The sequence below is a fragment of the Anser anser genome (genome assembly GCF_964211835.1).
Source record: "Anser anser genome assembly, chromosome: W".
NCBI classification, from domain to species: Eukaryota; Metazoa; Chordata; class Aves; order Anseriformes; family Anatidae; genus Anser; species Anser anser.
The window spans coordinates 10,336,176-10,352,403 of record NC_139731.1 but is presented as its reverse complement, the minus strand read 5'-3'; the positions used below and the strand labels follow the sequence as shown (position 1 = coordinate 10,352,403).

Sequence of the window (16,228 nt, the reverse complement as noted above, 5' to 3'; positions counted from 1 at the left end):
GCAAAAATAAATGCAGTCAGTAACATATTCAAAACAAAATATACAGCTGTATGGTAACCACAGAACATACTTAAATGCTTTGTAAACATATTTGAAAAGAGCAATGAAAATTGCACAAAGCATCCATTTTTGCAATATATATTCTTCTTTTACAGAAAAATACTTACATATATCTGGATCTTTACTTTTCTTTGTTTTGTTACTAAGACTTATCTCAAATCTATTAATATCAGATGAAAGATCACTAGGAGAAAAGACAGAAAGCCTTAATTAATACTATATTCATCCAAATTTTAATCTTATTCTAAAAGTTATTTAAACCTGAGTTCTCATGATCAGCTAGACATTTATATTAACAAAGATATTTAGGTGCATACATAAAATTCTACCCATGCATTTGTGACTGAAAGATGGCTGCTATATAGCCATGCATGCAGTATTTTTAAAAAAGCTTACGAAAAACAGTACAGTGTAAAGAATCTTGAAAGTTGCATTGTATTTGAGTGAAATTCAGTAATTCAACAGGAAAGACTTACTCAAAGACAAATTCTTCTGACCATACAGGGTTCTGCCCTTCCCTGATATGTGTTTTTGCTACCTGGACACTGTTCAGGTAGATGTTACAGTACGGATTAGTAAAATGTTTTACTGGGAGCGTATGAGCTTCTTCTACATGCAAAATAAGACTGCTGACCTAAAGAAAATACACAAAATTTATTTCTAAATAAATAAACAAATAAATAAACAAACAGACAAATAAATAAAATCCCCCCCCCCCCCCCCCCGTGAAGGCTTAATGTCAAGATACAAATATAAAATGCAAACTACAATTTCCTAATTGAAAGAGCAAGAAACAGGAGTAATGGAACAAGATTTTAAGAGCAACTCAAATAACAATTGAAAATAAATCTCCAGCACCGTAGTTTAAACTCATTTTTTCCTTTTAAAAGCCACAATATGAGACATCAAGATTTGCAAGTACTAACTTTTCTATGCATAGAAAATTCTACTGAAGTCAGAGACCTGTATCTCAAATAAGAGCCATGGACAGTTCCAAACACAGTGCCATATTTGGTGTTTTCCTAACAGATTACACAGAATTCCCTTATTCAACACACTACACTGTTTTCTCCCTGTTAAAAGGGGGATACTAATCCGTATTATAGATTCTCAAAATAATAGCACTTCGCAACCCAATTTCCAGAAAATGAAAAGCAAACTCTGAAATCATTTACATTAAATGTTTTAAGCAGTCTTTTATTTTACAAACTTATGAATTGCATACAGTTCATAGATTAATCCGACATCTGCTAATATCAGCTCAAGTCAAATTAGACAAATACAGGAAATATCACACTTGAAAGGGTCAACATTCCATTTAAATTCAAATATTTAGTAACAGAAGTTTCAAAGGACAGTTCAAGAAACATTGAAAAGATCTTTATATAACAATTCAGAATAAAGTTTCCGTAAAGTCCCTTAGAAAACAGATTACGACATAAAAATTTTTACTTAGCAAATAGCAAACTTAGCACTGTTTAGCAGACATGGACCAAATGACGTCCATAGGTCCCTTCCAACTTAAACCACTCTGTGAAACACTGGAGACTTATTTTCCTTTATACTTTGGAGAACGTGCAAACAAACTAATTCACGTAGTATTTGCTTCCCTTTCTGAGGAATACGCCCCCCCCCCCCCCCCCCCCCGCCAAAGGCATAGGGCTTGAAACCTTGAAACCTCAAGAGGCATGGAATCTTGTTGAAGTGACAGAATGCTTGAAGAAAGGATGCCTATATATCAGAGACACAATTTTTTAGCACTGTGCTGGGACCTGGCCTACCCCTACTGATCCTCTGGCACTTGCTTGAAGGGCTCAAGAGGGTCTCCGGATCTGAAGACTTATAAATGCATACTGGCTAAACCAGTGATTTAACCCTCAACTATAACAGTTGCTCCTATAGTCTAGAAGAAACAATGGAAGAAACAATGGAAGTGGAGGTTGACTCAGTTAGCAGGGGAGGAAAAAGCTCCTTCTGAGAGGGAGCAGGATGAAGAATCAGAAGAGGCAGCCTGCACTGCAGCAGAGCAATTGCAAGAACAGGAAGGGGATGAGACAGAAATCATAAACGAGTCCTTTGCTTCAGTCTTCACTGCCAGTCAGGCTTCCCACATCTCTTGAATCCCTGAACCTCTAGGTGAGGGTTGGGGGAGCAAAGTCCCTCCCAATGAAAGCAAAGAGCAGGTTCAAGACCACCTGATGAATCTGAACAGGTACAAACCTGTGGGGCCCGATGACATGCATCCCAGGGTCCTGAGGGAACTGGCTGATGTAGTTGACAAGCCTCTCTACATCATCTTTGAAAAGTCCTGGCAGTCAGGCAAAGTCCCTGGTGACTGGAAAAAGGGAAACATCACTCCCATTTTAAAAAAGGGTAGAAAGGAAGACCCAGGGAACTACAGACTGGTGAGCCTCACCTCCGTGCCTGGGAAGATCACGGAACAGATCCTCCTGGAAGCAATGTCAAGGCACGTGCAGGACAAGGAGGTGATCCGAGACAGCCAGCATGGCTTCAACAAGGGCAAATCGTGCCTGACCAATCTGGTGGTCTTCTATGATGGAGTGAGATACAACAGAAGGAAGGGATGCTGTCCAAAGGGACCCGGACAAGCTTGAGAAGTGGGCCCACGTGAACCTAATGAGGTTCAACAAGGCCAAGTGCAAGGTGCCGTACCTGGGTCGGGGGAAACCCGGACATGAGTACAGACTGGGAGAAGAACACATTGAGAGCAGCCCTGCAGAGAAGGACTTGGGGGTTGTGGTGAACAAAAAGCTTGACATGAGCCAGCAGTGCACGCTTTCAGCCCAGAAGGCCAACTACATCCTGGGCTGCATCAACAGAGGCATGGCCAGCAGGTCAAGGGAGGTGATTGTCCCCCTCTACTCTGCCCTTGTGAGGTCCCACTTGGAATACTGTGTCCAGGTCTGGGGCCCCCAGCACTAGGATGTGGACCTGTTAGAGAGGGTCCAGAGGAGGGCCACAAAGATGATCAGAGGGCTGGAGCACCTCTGCTATGAAGAAAGGCTGAGAGAACTGGGGCTGTTCAGCCTGAAGAAGAGAAGGCTCCGGGGAGACCTCATTGCAGCCTTTCAGTACTTAAAGGGGGCTCATATAAAAGATGGAGAGCAACTTTTTACCTGGGCAGATAATGATAGGACAAGGGGGAAGGGCTTTAAACTAAAAGAGGGGAGATTTAGATTAGAGGTTAGGAGGAAATTCTTCACTCAGAGGGTGGTGAGGCACTGGAACAGGTTGCCCAGAGAGGTTGTGGATGCCCCATCCCTGGAGGCATTCAAGGCCAGGCTGGATGCGGCTCTGGGCAGCCTGCTCTAGTGGTTGGCAACCCTGCCCAGAGCAGGGGGGTTGGAACTAGATGATCTTTAAGGTCCCTTCCAACCCAAGCCATTCTATGATTCTATGAGTCAGAAACTGCTGCGAGATATGCGAAAAGATTTCAGCCGTTGTCCAGGTGAGTCACCTGGCTGCTCCAGTGCTGGGATAACGGGGCCAGTAGCCAGGAATTAGAACACGGGGAAGCCAAGCAGCTGGGATCCCTCTCTAGGGAAAGGGCCATTGACAAAGTGATCGGAAAAGAGGCACAAGCCCTCAGCCTCTGTAGGCGACTCCTGTCAGGCGTGAAGGAAAGGTATCCCTTCAAGGAAGATGTTGTATGTCACCCAGGCAAGTGGACGACTATGGAGAGAAGTATCCAGTACCTGAGTGAATTAGCTATGGTGGAGGCGATCTATAGCAACCTGGACAATGATCAGGTATCCAAAGACCCAGATGAAGTCCAGAGCACACGGTCCATGTAGCAGAAGATTGTACAGAGTGCACCATCATCATACGCAAGTACTCTGGTGATAATGAGACACAGAGGCACCAACAGTGGATGTAGTGGCCAGCCAACTCTGGCAATTAGAAGAGAATCTTTCTTCCTCCCTATGGGCCTGTATCTCAGCTGTAGAGAAACTGTCCAAAGAAGTCCAGCAACTCAAAGAGAATGCCTTCCTCCCTATTCATACCGGCCAGTATCTCAGCTATTAGGAATCAGCCTTTTTTGCTCAAGGGAAAGGGTATCGTGGGTGCACACCACGTGCCACCCTGTGGTTTTATGTGTGACCACGGGGAGGAAATGAGGAGAGGAAGTGGGATGATAAATCTACCTTGACACTAGAAGCACGGGTATGTGAGTTGCAAGGAAAAACAATCACAAAAGGGTGTTCTTCCAGGATAATTACTGTTCCAGTTTCTACTGGGCAGTTCTCCAGACAGAGTAGATGGGTTGAGTTTACTCCTGGTTATAGTAGAGGGACATTCGATTCACATTTACAAGAAGCAAGTAATGAATTCAAATGCAGTGACCAGGATTAGAGGCGCCCTGCCTCCAGCCAGCTGGAGGAAAGGGACAACCAGGTTTATTAGTCTGTGCGGATTCAATGGCCTCACACATCAGACCCACAGGAGTATAAGGCTCTAGTGGACACTGGTGCACAGTGTACCGTAATGCCATCAAGCTATAAAGGGGCAGAACCCATCTATATTTCTGGAGTGACAGGGGAATCCCAGCAGCTAACTGTATTGGAGGCCAAAGTGAGCCTAGCTGGGAATGAGTGGCAAAAGCACTCCTCTGTGACTGGCCTGGAGACCCTGTGCATCCTTCCTATAGGATAGGATAACTCGGGAGAGAGGTTACTGAGGGTAATTCAGGGACCCAGAAGGGTACTGGCAGGCTTTTGGTGTGGTTGCCCTGGGTACAGAGAAGAGCTCTACCCAGCTGTACAGCTGTCTACCTTTTCCAAACTCTTCTGTTGTGAGGTTGCTGCATGTCAAAGAACAGCAGGTGCCAATTGTTACTATGACAGTGAATCAGTGGCAATAATGCACCGAGATTGCCTGGTTCCCATCCATGAGCTGATTCATTGACTGGGGAGCCCAGGAGTGCTCAGCAAGACTCGCTCACCCTTTAGTAGTCCCGTATGTCCAGCGTGAAGGTCGGATGGAGAGTGGAGGCTAACAGTGGACTATCAAGACCTGAACAAAGTCGAGTGCACCTGTACCATACATGTTAGAACTCCGGTATGAACTGGAGTCAAAGTAACTGGATAAATCCACGCTAGAGCGGGTACACCTGTGAAGGGACTGTGGCCTGTGCATAAGCCCATGCCAGAGCAGGTAGACCCCCAAAAGGGACCGTAGCCCACAGAGGATCCATGCTGGAGCAAGGGCAAGGGACGGAGTTCATTGCAGTGTTAAACTCTGTAGCATAGTCCAAAGGGACAAGGGGTGGAGATTGTAATGGATATACATTTAAACTGCTGTAATCCATGATTTGAGTTGTATGTTATAGGAAGTACTGTAACAGGAACCACCCAAACTAATGAAGGATGAGCCTTGGAAGAAGCCAGGCAAGTGCAGCAGCAACCCAACCTGAGCTGGCTTTGGTGCCCAATAACTCGACACAACACGTTGCCTCTCCTGTCCTGAGTGACCACCATAACAGATGGAGCCAAAGTCACAGACTAAATGAACTCAATGTCCTTTTTATAAACACTTCAATGAGGCCGCCCACAGACAAAGGGAATGATATCTGTGTATATGTCAAAGGACAGGAAGGGGGTGGTAATTAATGAGGATGTATTGTGGATAGTGTGGGACCTGAGCATGATGCAGATGTATGGAATAAGTGGTGGAGATTGTGCTGGCTCTGGCTGGGATGGAGTTAATTATCTTCAAAGCAGCTGATATGGTGCTGTGTTTTAGATCTGTGTTGATAGCACGCCACTGGGCTGGTGCGCCTCTCCTATGAAGAAAGGCTGAGAGAGCTGGGGCTGTTCAGCCTGAAGAAGAGAAGGCTCTGGGGTGACCTTATTGCAGCTTTTCAGTACCTAAAGGGGGCTCATAAAAAAAGATGGAAAACAACTTTTTGCTCATGCAGACAATGACAAGACAAGGGGGGAATGGCTTTAAACTAAAAGAGGGGAGATTTAGATTAGAGGTTAGGAGGAAATCCTTCACTTCACGTTGCCCAGAGAAGTAGTGGATGCCCCATCCTTGGAGGTGTTCAAGACCAGGTTGGATGAGTCCCTGGGCAATCTGATCTAGTGGGTGGCATCCCTGCCTGTGGCAGGGGGGTTGGAACTAGATGATCTTTAAGGTCCCTTCCAACCCAAGCCATTCTATGTTAACAAAGAGGAATTCACTCCGGTGGGTTTAACAAAGGTACTGCATAACTCCAAGAAAGAAAGTACATGCAGGATTTGCTACTGTTGAAAGTAAAGTTCTGAGATCAGCATCATTTTACAACAAGGAGACAATCTCCCCCCCCCCATTATTTATATAGCTTCACCTGACGTAGACGTTTATTGGATTTCCCTGGACTGTTTTTTCTTAAACTGCAAAACATCTGCAGAGCCTTCATCCAGTCCTAAGAGAGAAAGGCACAGAACAGTGTAACAAGAAGTCAGACTCACCTTCCTGCACTAGAACAGACATGTCTAAAAAATAAAAATACATTGAAGTATCTGAAGTTTTCTTTAGATTGAAAAAAACCAACTTGTATGCAGTTCAAATTATGAAAATTTGAATATTAAAGCAAAATTCGTCTTTACTCAGCAAAACTAAAGAAAGTATTTACAAAACTGATTCTCTTTTAGGAATATCAAGCATTACTAATGGATATACAGTGTGACCTTTACCAATTTTCAAAATTAGTGATATTACATTAAATTAAAAACAGTGTATAAAATGAAGCAAGACTTGGGTGCTTCTGAGAAAATAACAGTTGACAAGTCAAACTGTTCTGATCATTCTCTCGTCCATTTCTGTATCACAGTCATATTTTACTGCATATGCTTCAAACAAAAAACAAAGCAGCATTAACAGAGAAACAGTGAAAATTATAACCTACACCCCCATTCTCTCTGCTCACAAATGCAGAGAGCAGAGTGGATATTTTGTAAGGTAGAAGATATGCTATAGCCTCATTCTCATGTTTTCATCCCCCACTCCCAAATTTTGTAAGTTTTTCTAAAGCACAAAATTTAGGCTTTGAGTAACATTCATAAAGGTGCAGTAGTTCAAAGATCTGCTGCCTACTCAAAGTACAATTTAATAATGTCATTAAAGAAAAAAAAAAAAAGACATTTTCAGTCTTATCCTTTACATTACCTTCCACATTTTAAAAATACGGGTACATTCTGTATTGGAGCTATTCTCAGGTAAATCACTTTGTGAGTGAAGTTTTAGCTTTCAAAACCTTCCACAAAAGGAAGAACTCTCAACTACGCATTTTTTTTGTAGCTTGTTTCCTTATCCAAATAAGGAAAAGCAATTGAAGACCCACAGAACCTCCTAAATACTCCAAATTAATATAAATATTTCCTATATATATACACTCCTCTTTATTCCCCCTCCTAAGAAGAAAACTTATCCCCTTAAATTCCAAAGTTTACACTAGTATGAGTAATGCACCATGGCATGTACAGTGACACTAGTATATGAGGCTACATTTCACATTACATTCACTAATGTTTTGTACGAACATCAAAGACATCATGCAATCCATTGGACAGCTGCTTTGATATTTACCACATTATATGAAAACTAGCAAGTTTTCCTTAATATACCAACAAAATTATTCTTCCATGAAATTTTACAAGGTACAGACAACTGAAACTTCTGAAATCACAAGCATCTGTAAAACATTTGACTTGCCTTAACAAGAATAATTTTATAAATGAAATCCCAGTATTCTGTATAAATGCAGTGAACAGCTTAAATGTTAAGCAAGTCTAACCCAAAAGCAGATTATACTGAACGTTCAGAAAACAGGACAGAGTATTCTGCCTACTGTACGTTCTTAAATAAAATCAAATGCAAAGGTTAACTTCTAACACAGGTATATTTCAGAGCCATGGAATACCAAAACAACTTAATGATTAAGAACATTATCACATCTTACATACATTCTTCTGTTGGTGGGTGACTTTTAGAGAATTAGGCTCCACTCCTACAATTTTTAATCTGCAAACATTAATTGCTAGAGAGCTAATAACTAAATGATACTAATTTAAAAATAAATAAATCTTACTTTTCATGCAGAATCAGTGCCCAAGAATATAAACAACCACCAATTTATGGTCAGGACAAATAACTGTAAAATGCTCAACAAATTTTGATCGCTGGACATACCTGCATTTTTGTTCACATCAAGAAGCACTCTTGAAGGAAAACTCCCCACTTACCATGCTTTGGTTCATAACATAGAAGATTCTTGGAGAGCAAACAATTTTTTTTTGGACTGAACTACTCCAAAAGATATTCTCCAGAAATATTTTAGGGAAACTAATGAGAGTTCAGTACATGAGACCAGACTAAAACTTGTCCGAAGTAAAATCCCTAAAGCTACATTCTCAGCACCAACAATTTCCCTTACAGATCTGCTACTATTGCATGGTAATATTTGTTAATGTAGACATAGCCACCATCTGTGGTACGCATGCTTTCTATTACAGAAGGGTAATATTAAACATTACAAGACAAGGGTAATATTAAACATTACAAGACAAAAAAAAATTTGCTTTTAAATTTAAATTTAAAATTTGCTTTAAAAATTATATTTATCAACAAAAACTCTCACCTGTGTTTGTTCTGGAGTTTCTCCTGCAAAGTAAAAGATGTAATGCTCTTCACTGAAGTGCTGAACTACTATCTGAAAACAGTTTGGCCTTAATAAAGGAACAAAACCCATAAGGTTTATTAATCTTTGTAGTATTGACAAATGCCTCCATTTCTTGATATCTGCCAAATCAAAGTTCACATTGAACTAATACATTTCTGCTGTTTGACTGTAAGGAGCATTGAACATAGAGTAGTTTCAACCCCCCAATTCAGCTTTCTAATACCTATCAACAAAAGAATGCAGATCTTTTGGAATTGACAAAATCCTTGATCTTGTCAATTTTGGGTTCAATAGGATTAAAACCCTCAATAGAGTTGCTTCATAATCTTTTTAATGCCTGTAATACAAAATGGGGAACAATTAATACGCAATATTGAAAAATGACAATGCAAGAGCCCAAATCATTATTACACACAAGACAATCTTAAGACTAAGATCTAAAATTTCTTACTAGAATTTGTTTATGAACAGTTGCTAGCAGTCAAGTTGCCATGGCTTAACAAGTTACCATTAATCAGTTAAATCTGTCTACATACACTCTTGCAATCTATACCAACTACGGAATAAAACACAATATAAACCAACAGTCACAATGCTTACATTTCACAATCAGAAAAAAAAAAACCCAAAACACAAAAAACACCTTGTTCATTACTGACATATTGTCCATGTACCGTACATGCCTCAAACTAGCAGTTAACTGCCCTGCTGCATGTGCAAGCATTAAAAAATCAGTGTCGTACCTGCCAAATAAACTGTCATGTACTCCATAGATAGAACACACACTAAGGTCTATTAAACCTTTAGGTTTTGTGGCTCGTTTTTCACTTTCAAAATAAATAAGATGGGCATCATTTCCCTCCAATATAAAGTACAAGTTTTTCCATCTCTTCCCCTTACCTGTAGAAAAGCAAGTAGGAAGTTACAATATTGTTTTAAAGAAAATATAAATTTTGTAAATGAAGAGAAAAGAGGGCAGTAAGGTTTTTGTCAAAATACAAACAGAAAAACAACATACAGTTAACCATGCTTAAGCAATAATATCAGTATGCATATTCAATTTTTTTGCAACATCTAGCTAAAAACAGACCCTCTTCACATGTTCAGGTACAAGTGTAGATGGTTCTCTGAACATTTTCATTAATCTCAACAGGATTAAGCAAGTGCACGAGCTGCCCACACAACTCCATTCATATCAATGAGAAGACTGTCTATGCAGTTCGCAAATAATGTGTGATGCTGTAAACAATCCAAATTAATAAAGCTGTTTTAAATTAAGAAACAGATTTCTCCTGACATGAGAAAATTATTCCTAAACTCTTACCAACTCATCAGCATAACAAATTGCATCACGATATCTTAAAACCGTATCACTACAGAACAGAAATAGGAACATAATATACACATAGTTGAATCAGAACCAAAACTGAACCCAAACACACCTATATCCAAGAATTTGGCCAGTTCCACGTTTCAGAGAAAAACGTAAAAACATAAGACACAGTACTTTTTAGAAAAGCATTCAGCATTAATTTTCAACTTGATCATCATAGATCTACCACATACCTTCATAAACAAGCACTAGTACTCACAGTTTTGGAAAACCTACTTTAACATCTAGTCATACTCTACTAGATGGAAGAGTGATTTTATTAAGTTTTTGTTCTATATGCAGGTACGTGTCTCTCTCCATACCTATTCAGTATTCCTGCTTGCACATTTAAAGTATCTCAGTATCCCTTTTAGCTAAAATTTTATTTATTTATTTTTAAAAGTTTATTCTCAGCTAATTCCTCAACTCTACCACAGCCCTCTACATCTTATCTCAGAATTAACACTCTCAAGAGAAGAGGTGCTTTCCTTGCTTTATTCAGAGGATCTAGTTTTTATTTCCTTTGAATGCATCTTTTATATTTGACTATATCTAAGTGCTTGCCTTCTTTCTCACTTTTGCTTGCTATCCAGACCATTATCTGGAACTTATTTTTTTAGTTATGGTCTTCGTCATTTCTAGAAACATTATTATTATTTTTTATTTATGTTTATTTTTTAAATGTTTGTTTTATTGCTGATCGTTAAAATCAGCTTTAGCGGAAACAAAAATAAACTAAAACCATGATACTTGGTAAGGTACTAGCTTCCTTGGAACTCCAAAACCTTATTCAATGGCAATTCTTCAAGGATATATTGGGATGAGTCAGGCAGCTTTTAATCCAATTACTGTACATTACGTTGACTGTGTCAGTGTTAGACAGAACTTTAATAGTTCTGTCTATACAGAACTACTACTACTAAGTTCTGTCTATACAGAACTACCCAGAATACACATTTTAAATTACACATATTACCTAGCTTGGAATAACAAAATTAAACCAGCTCTGGTCTCCAATGAACGCACTGATTTACATTAATCTAGCTCTCTAACTCATGCCATCAGCTTAAATTTAAAGGAATTGCATACTATGTATGAATACATTTTATAAAAGCGTACTTCATTTAATGAGTTTGAATATTACCTTTGATGAAAGGCACTTAGTTTTTGTGCTGCTCTTTGTTTTTTTTTCAGCAAGAACTGCCAATCAACTTTATATTACGTGTCATTTTATGTATTATGTATTTCTATTGATGAATTTAAGGAAAAAGAACCTTTCATACCTTTTAAAGGCTTTCTATAACCTTTTGCTCACTTCAGTTTTGCCTCCACTAGGTACCAGTGCTACACAAAACATGCATCCAAATCTGCTTTTTTTTTTAAGAGAAACATTTTATAGAAGCAACAGAACTCACTTTTTTTTAGAAGATAACCTTTTTTGACAATATTTTTATAAAAAGCATCCTTTGTTTTGCGACGAATTGTATTGTAGATTTCTTTTCCATCCACCGTATTATTAAGCACTTGTTCTTGATGCTGGTAAATAAGGGAGAAATCAGCAGGTTTTTTTTGTCTGTTTGTTTGTTTAAAGCTCAGGAATCAACTGTGAAACAATTAAACACTATGAAGCTGCAACCAAAAATATTATTGAACACTACCAATCTTTTATTATTGTTCTCTCGCGTTTTAACAAACCGATATAATTTAATACAATACCTTTGCCAGAAATGTAATATGACTATTTCTTGTGGAATGATTATACCAGAATAAACCTTATTTTTCTTATAAAATACAGACCAATGTTTACAAAGTAAGATCTGTATTTATTTAACATTAAATAGAAAGCATCACCTTTCACAGTGATTTATATAAAATTTACATAAGTCTTTAAAGGTTATTGAGCTTCTGGCTGTCTTCTATCAAAACTTTTGGGAATGAGTAATTAAGGATAAACTCTGAAGCAACAAGAATGGTGCAGAGCTAAATTAAAACAGTGATTTATACAAGAAGTTGTGCAGTCTCTCACTAACCTTATTTGCACTCATGTCCTAAATGAGTAACATTCTAACAGAAAACAATAGGAGAAAGCAGAAACACATTCATATAGAAAGCTAAAATCTGGAAATGTAAATATCAAGTTAGAACAGATAAAAGCCAAGCCAAGTTTGACCTTACTAAGTCAGCTGATCAAGAAGGACGTGGATCTGTTAGCACAGTACCAGAGGAGGGGGACGAAGTTTCCCATTTGTCTTCCCAAGTAACTTTTTGTTTGCTGAGAGCCTGCTTTCTAGGATGTAGGTGGAAATCTGCCTGCGGAGTGGAACTAGTGAATGAATTCCTTATTTTTCTTTGCTTGCATGTACGGCTTTTGCTTCACCTTTTAAACTGGTTTTATCTTGACCTATGAATTTTTCTCCCATTTGCCTTTCTTATTCTCTCCCCCATCCTGCACAGAGGGAGTGAGCAAGTAATTAGCTGCTGGCTAGGATCAACCCACCACAGAATTTTAGAGCAGCACAGACGTTTCTTTTGTGTTGGTGAAGAAAAGATTAAGCATTAAAAGTTGTATTTTTTTAAAGGGGAAAACTGTTGCTTAACTACCTTTAAACACTTAAAATGTATTTACGGAAACAAATTGTTATTCATTCAGTTAAAAAGTGGGAAAACAAAAACAAAGCCAAAAAAAGCAACAAAATTATTATAAAACATTTTAATCCACATATGAATAATCAGAATCCGACTTGCACAAATAGAATTGTGTATTAGTCAAGGACTCTGCCATTTGTATATGGACTGTCATAGCAGATGTTAAATTAATGTAAAGCTTATGTCTGTGTCCTGGTTTTGGCTAGGATGGAGTTAATTTTAGTCCTAATAGCTGGTATAGTGCTGTGAATTGGATTTAGGATGATAATAATGCTGGTAACACGCTGAAGTTTTAGTTGTTGCAAAGCAGTGCTTACACAGAGTCACGGACTTTTCAGCTCCTCATACTGCCCTGCCAGCAAGGAGGCTGGGGGTGCACAAGACTTTGGGAGGGGAGAGAACCAGGACAGCTGACCCAAACTGGCCAAAGGGATATTCCATACCATGTGACATCATGCTGAACAATTAACATGGGGTGGCTGGCCGGGGGGGACACCACTGCTCAGGGATGGGATGGGTATCGGTCAGCAGGTGGTAAGCAATTGCATTGTGCATCACTTGCTTTCTACACTATTATTGTAATTATTATCATAATCATTATTATTATTTCTCTTCCTTTTCTGTCCTATTAAACTGTCTTTATCTCAACCCACAAGTGTTTACTTTTTTTTCTCTCCTGATTCTCTCCCCCATCCCAGTGGGAAGTGTGTGGGGGTGTGAACGGCTGTGTGGTGCTTAGCTGCTTGCTGGGTTAAACCACAACAGTCTGAATAATAAATCTATCATTGATAATAATTCTGCATTAAGCAGGAGGTTGGACTAGATACAGCTTCTGAACAGCTTTTTTAATTGCGAAGTTTTTTAATGGAGTGAGTAACTGGCTATTATTTTTACAGGACATTGAGGTATATTTATGGATGTTTGCAGAAGTCTGTTCAAAACAAGTGGCCAACTAATACCACAATGAGAACAAGAGTTGTTAGGTACGTTACTTGTCATTTTGTTCTAAGTTGAAACTAATCTTTTAACGTCTCATTATTTTCACACTTCAGTGTGTTTATATATTTTTCTTTCAGTGCCAATTCTTTATAGCACTTACATGGGTTACAACATTATTTAAGATCATGATGGTGCTGGGTCATGATATCCCAATTAAGGTTTGAGAGCTTGCTAGATTTAGTTATGCTGTTAGAACCTTTGCTAGAAGTATAGTATAGAGTTCAGTATAGCTTTACTTAATAGCTTTAACTTAGAACTTACTTTTGCATTTTATGATTTTACAAACTAATCTAAAATATTGATTTCCTTTTTCATGTTGGGAAAGAGAAAAACTTATCTCAAAGTGATAATTAACCTTCGTGGTACCTCTAGAGAGCAGTGGCCTCTGAAGATGATGTTCCTGTTATATGCCATCTGGGAGAATCATGCCTTTTCCAGGAACTCCTGTTTAGTGCATCTTACACATTAAGATGAATATCCTTTAAAATGCAGACCCAACATAAAGAAACTAATATCTTCTCAGAAAGATGATTGGACTGTCATTAGATTTCACTGAGATACTATCTGCATTGTAATATATATAGCTCTCTGAATCAGTGAAGATTCCCAGTGCTGATCACTCAGAATCAACAGTGTTCATTTCTGCAAATATGTAATTCTATGGTGCCTAAGTTTTGTTCCATTTCTCTGCTCCAGCCCAGTCATGTTTAAATATTCTAGAACTTGTGTAAACATGTTGCAGGCTACTCAACCTGCCTTCTCTGAACTGGCAATGAGTACAAAAACTCCAGTCTGTGTTCATAAACCAATTGAATAATTAGTTCTTCCTTTAACACTGGTCAGTTGCCAGCCAGTGCAGGTCAAAAATCTTTGACAAAGATGAGGTCTTGGCACTGTCTTTCTAAATGATACTAGAGGTGTAAGGGTATCAGAGATGCATCTCTTCTACGTTTGCTTTACCTTTTTTTTTTCCAAGCCTAGCTTGATAGTAGACTAGCATCTGTCACTGATAATGATTTGCTGAGATTAATCTCTTACTGAACAGTCTTTCAGATGATTTGTCATTGGCTCTTGTTTATCACTGACTTATGTCATTCAGCATCCCATGGAGGGGGGAGGGGGATTGCCTTCAAATTGAGGCTGCTCTTATCAGAGGTGTTGGGACTAGCCTATTCCAAGGGTGTAGAACTTAAAAGCAAATACCATGTCTCTCTGTTCTTCCCTAACTCCAGAGACTGCCATGTGCCTTAAGTGGATACATCTGTCATTAAGAATTTAAGATCAAGAATTAAGAATTTAAGATTAACAAAAGATCTTTAGCTGTAAGAAAACATGAAAAGTAAGACTGTTAAGCAGTGAGATCTATATTGAGATGAAGTGATATATGCACTGGCCCCATACTACTCTTTTCTCTCTGCTCCCCCCATATGCCTATAAGAATTATGGTTTTGAATAACAAAGACAAGATGAAAAACACTTCAGTAACAGGAAGAACAGGACTAAAAATTGAAACAATATCCAAATTTTCATGAACTCAAGATAACCTCTACAACTATGAAGGAAATAATGCTCAAAACAACATATGTAGTTACTAATGTTTTAAAGTAAATGGCTAGCTGATAGTTAGTATAAAACAATATAATGTAATGTGGCTATAATAATGACACCTAATATTCTAGGATATATCTGTTAAGTATTCCCACAGAAAAAGGCATCATTGATGACATGGCACTCTGAGCTGTTCTGGTCCATCACATTCAGGAAACATGAACTTGCGCTAGATTTTGTGTTAGCAGTGCAACTACAAGAATGGTATGAAGAAATGAAAAGCATATTTGGTGTGCTCAGATTAGTGAGCAAAGGGATAATACAAGAAATGCCCTTGTATTAATGTAATGGATTACACAATGGATTACACAAGTGTTCCAGAACATGCCCTGCAATCCCAGCTTTCTGTGCATATAGGTTTCTCTGGAGGAAGAAAGATGCCAGACACAGCCCAACATGGGATTAAGGCACAGAATGGTTTAATCAGGAACCAGAGCTGGGGACACAAGGCAGAACATTTACACCTCAGAGCACAGACAAAGCTTACCGTTATGTGCTGTTGACTATAAGCCAACCTTAGATGAGTGAATACACAGGAGGTTAAAATGAAATAAGCACACAAGCTCAAAACAAAAAATCAGGCGAAGATGATGCTGTTTATCACCAATACCTCTCCTGTAATTCAGTTATTATAAATATTTGGTGATGATTAAGTCCATGTCTTCAACAACAAATGCTCAGAGATGAAATTTTACCTGCATTGGAACAGGATCTTTAAGGTAATATCCTTCAACAATTTGTTCTTTCCTGTAATGTTCAATGATCTCATCAATACTGTTCAAATAAGAAAAATAAGATTTAAATGTTAAATTGGTTAGTTTTTCCTCTGCATGACAATTTGCTTTTCCGTGTAATCACAC

General features: G+C 38.7%; 1 protein-coding gene across 11 annotated transcripts in view; it reads right to left on the bottom strand.

Moving 5' to 3' along the window:
* The window catches only part of LOC310888747 (ras GTPase-activating protein 1), a 119,664-nt gene that overhangs the window by 36,052 nt on the left and 67,384 nt on the right, over window positions 1–16,228 (bottom strand). For all 11 annotated transcript variants that reach the window (XR_014576128.1, XR_014576129.1, XM_083815764.1 and 8 more), the window contains 7 exons: window positions 16,064–16,142; window positions 11,531–11,651; window positions 9,487–9,643; window positions 8,702–8,789; window positions 6,410–6,487; window positions 537–694; window positions 168–244 (listed from right to left, as the gene is read on the bottom strand). Coding sequence is in view for 9 of the 11 variants with exons in the window: in XM_083815764.1 (XP_083671890.1) it covers window positions 168–244; window positions 537–694; window positions 6,410–6,487; window positions 8,702–8,789; window positions 9,487–9,643; window positions 11,531–11,651; window positions 16,064–16,142 (758 nt within the window). In the remaining 2 variants the exon portion in view is untranslated. The remainder of the gene's footprint in view (window positions 1–167; window positions 245–536; window positions 695–6,409; window positions 6,488–8,701; window positions 8,790–9,486; window positions 9,644–11,530; window positions 11,652–16,063; window positions 16,143–16,228) is intronic.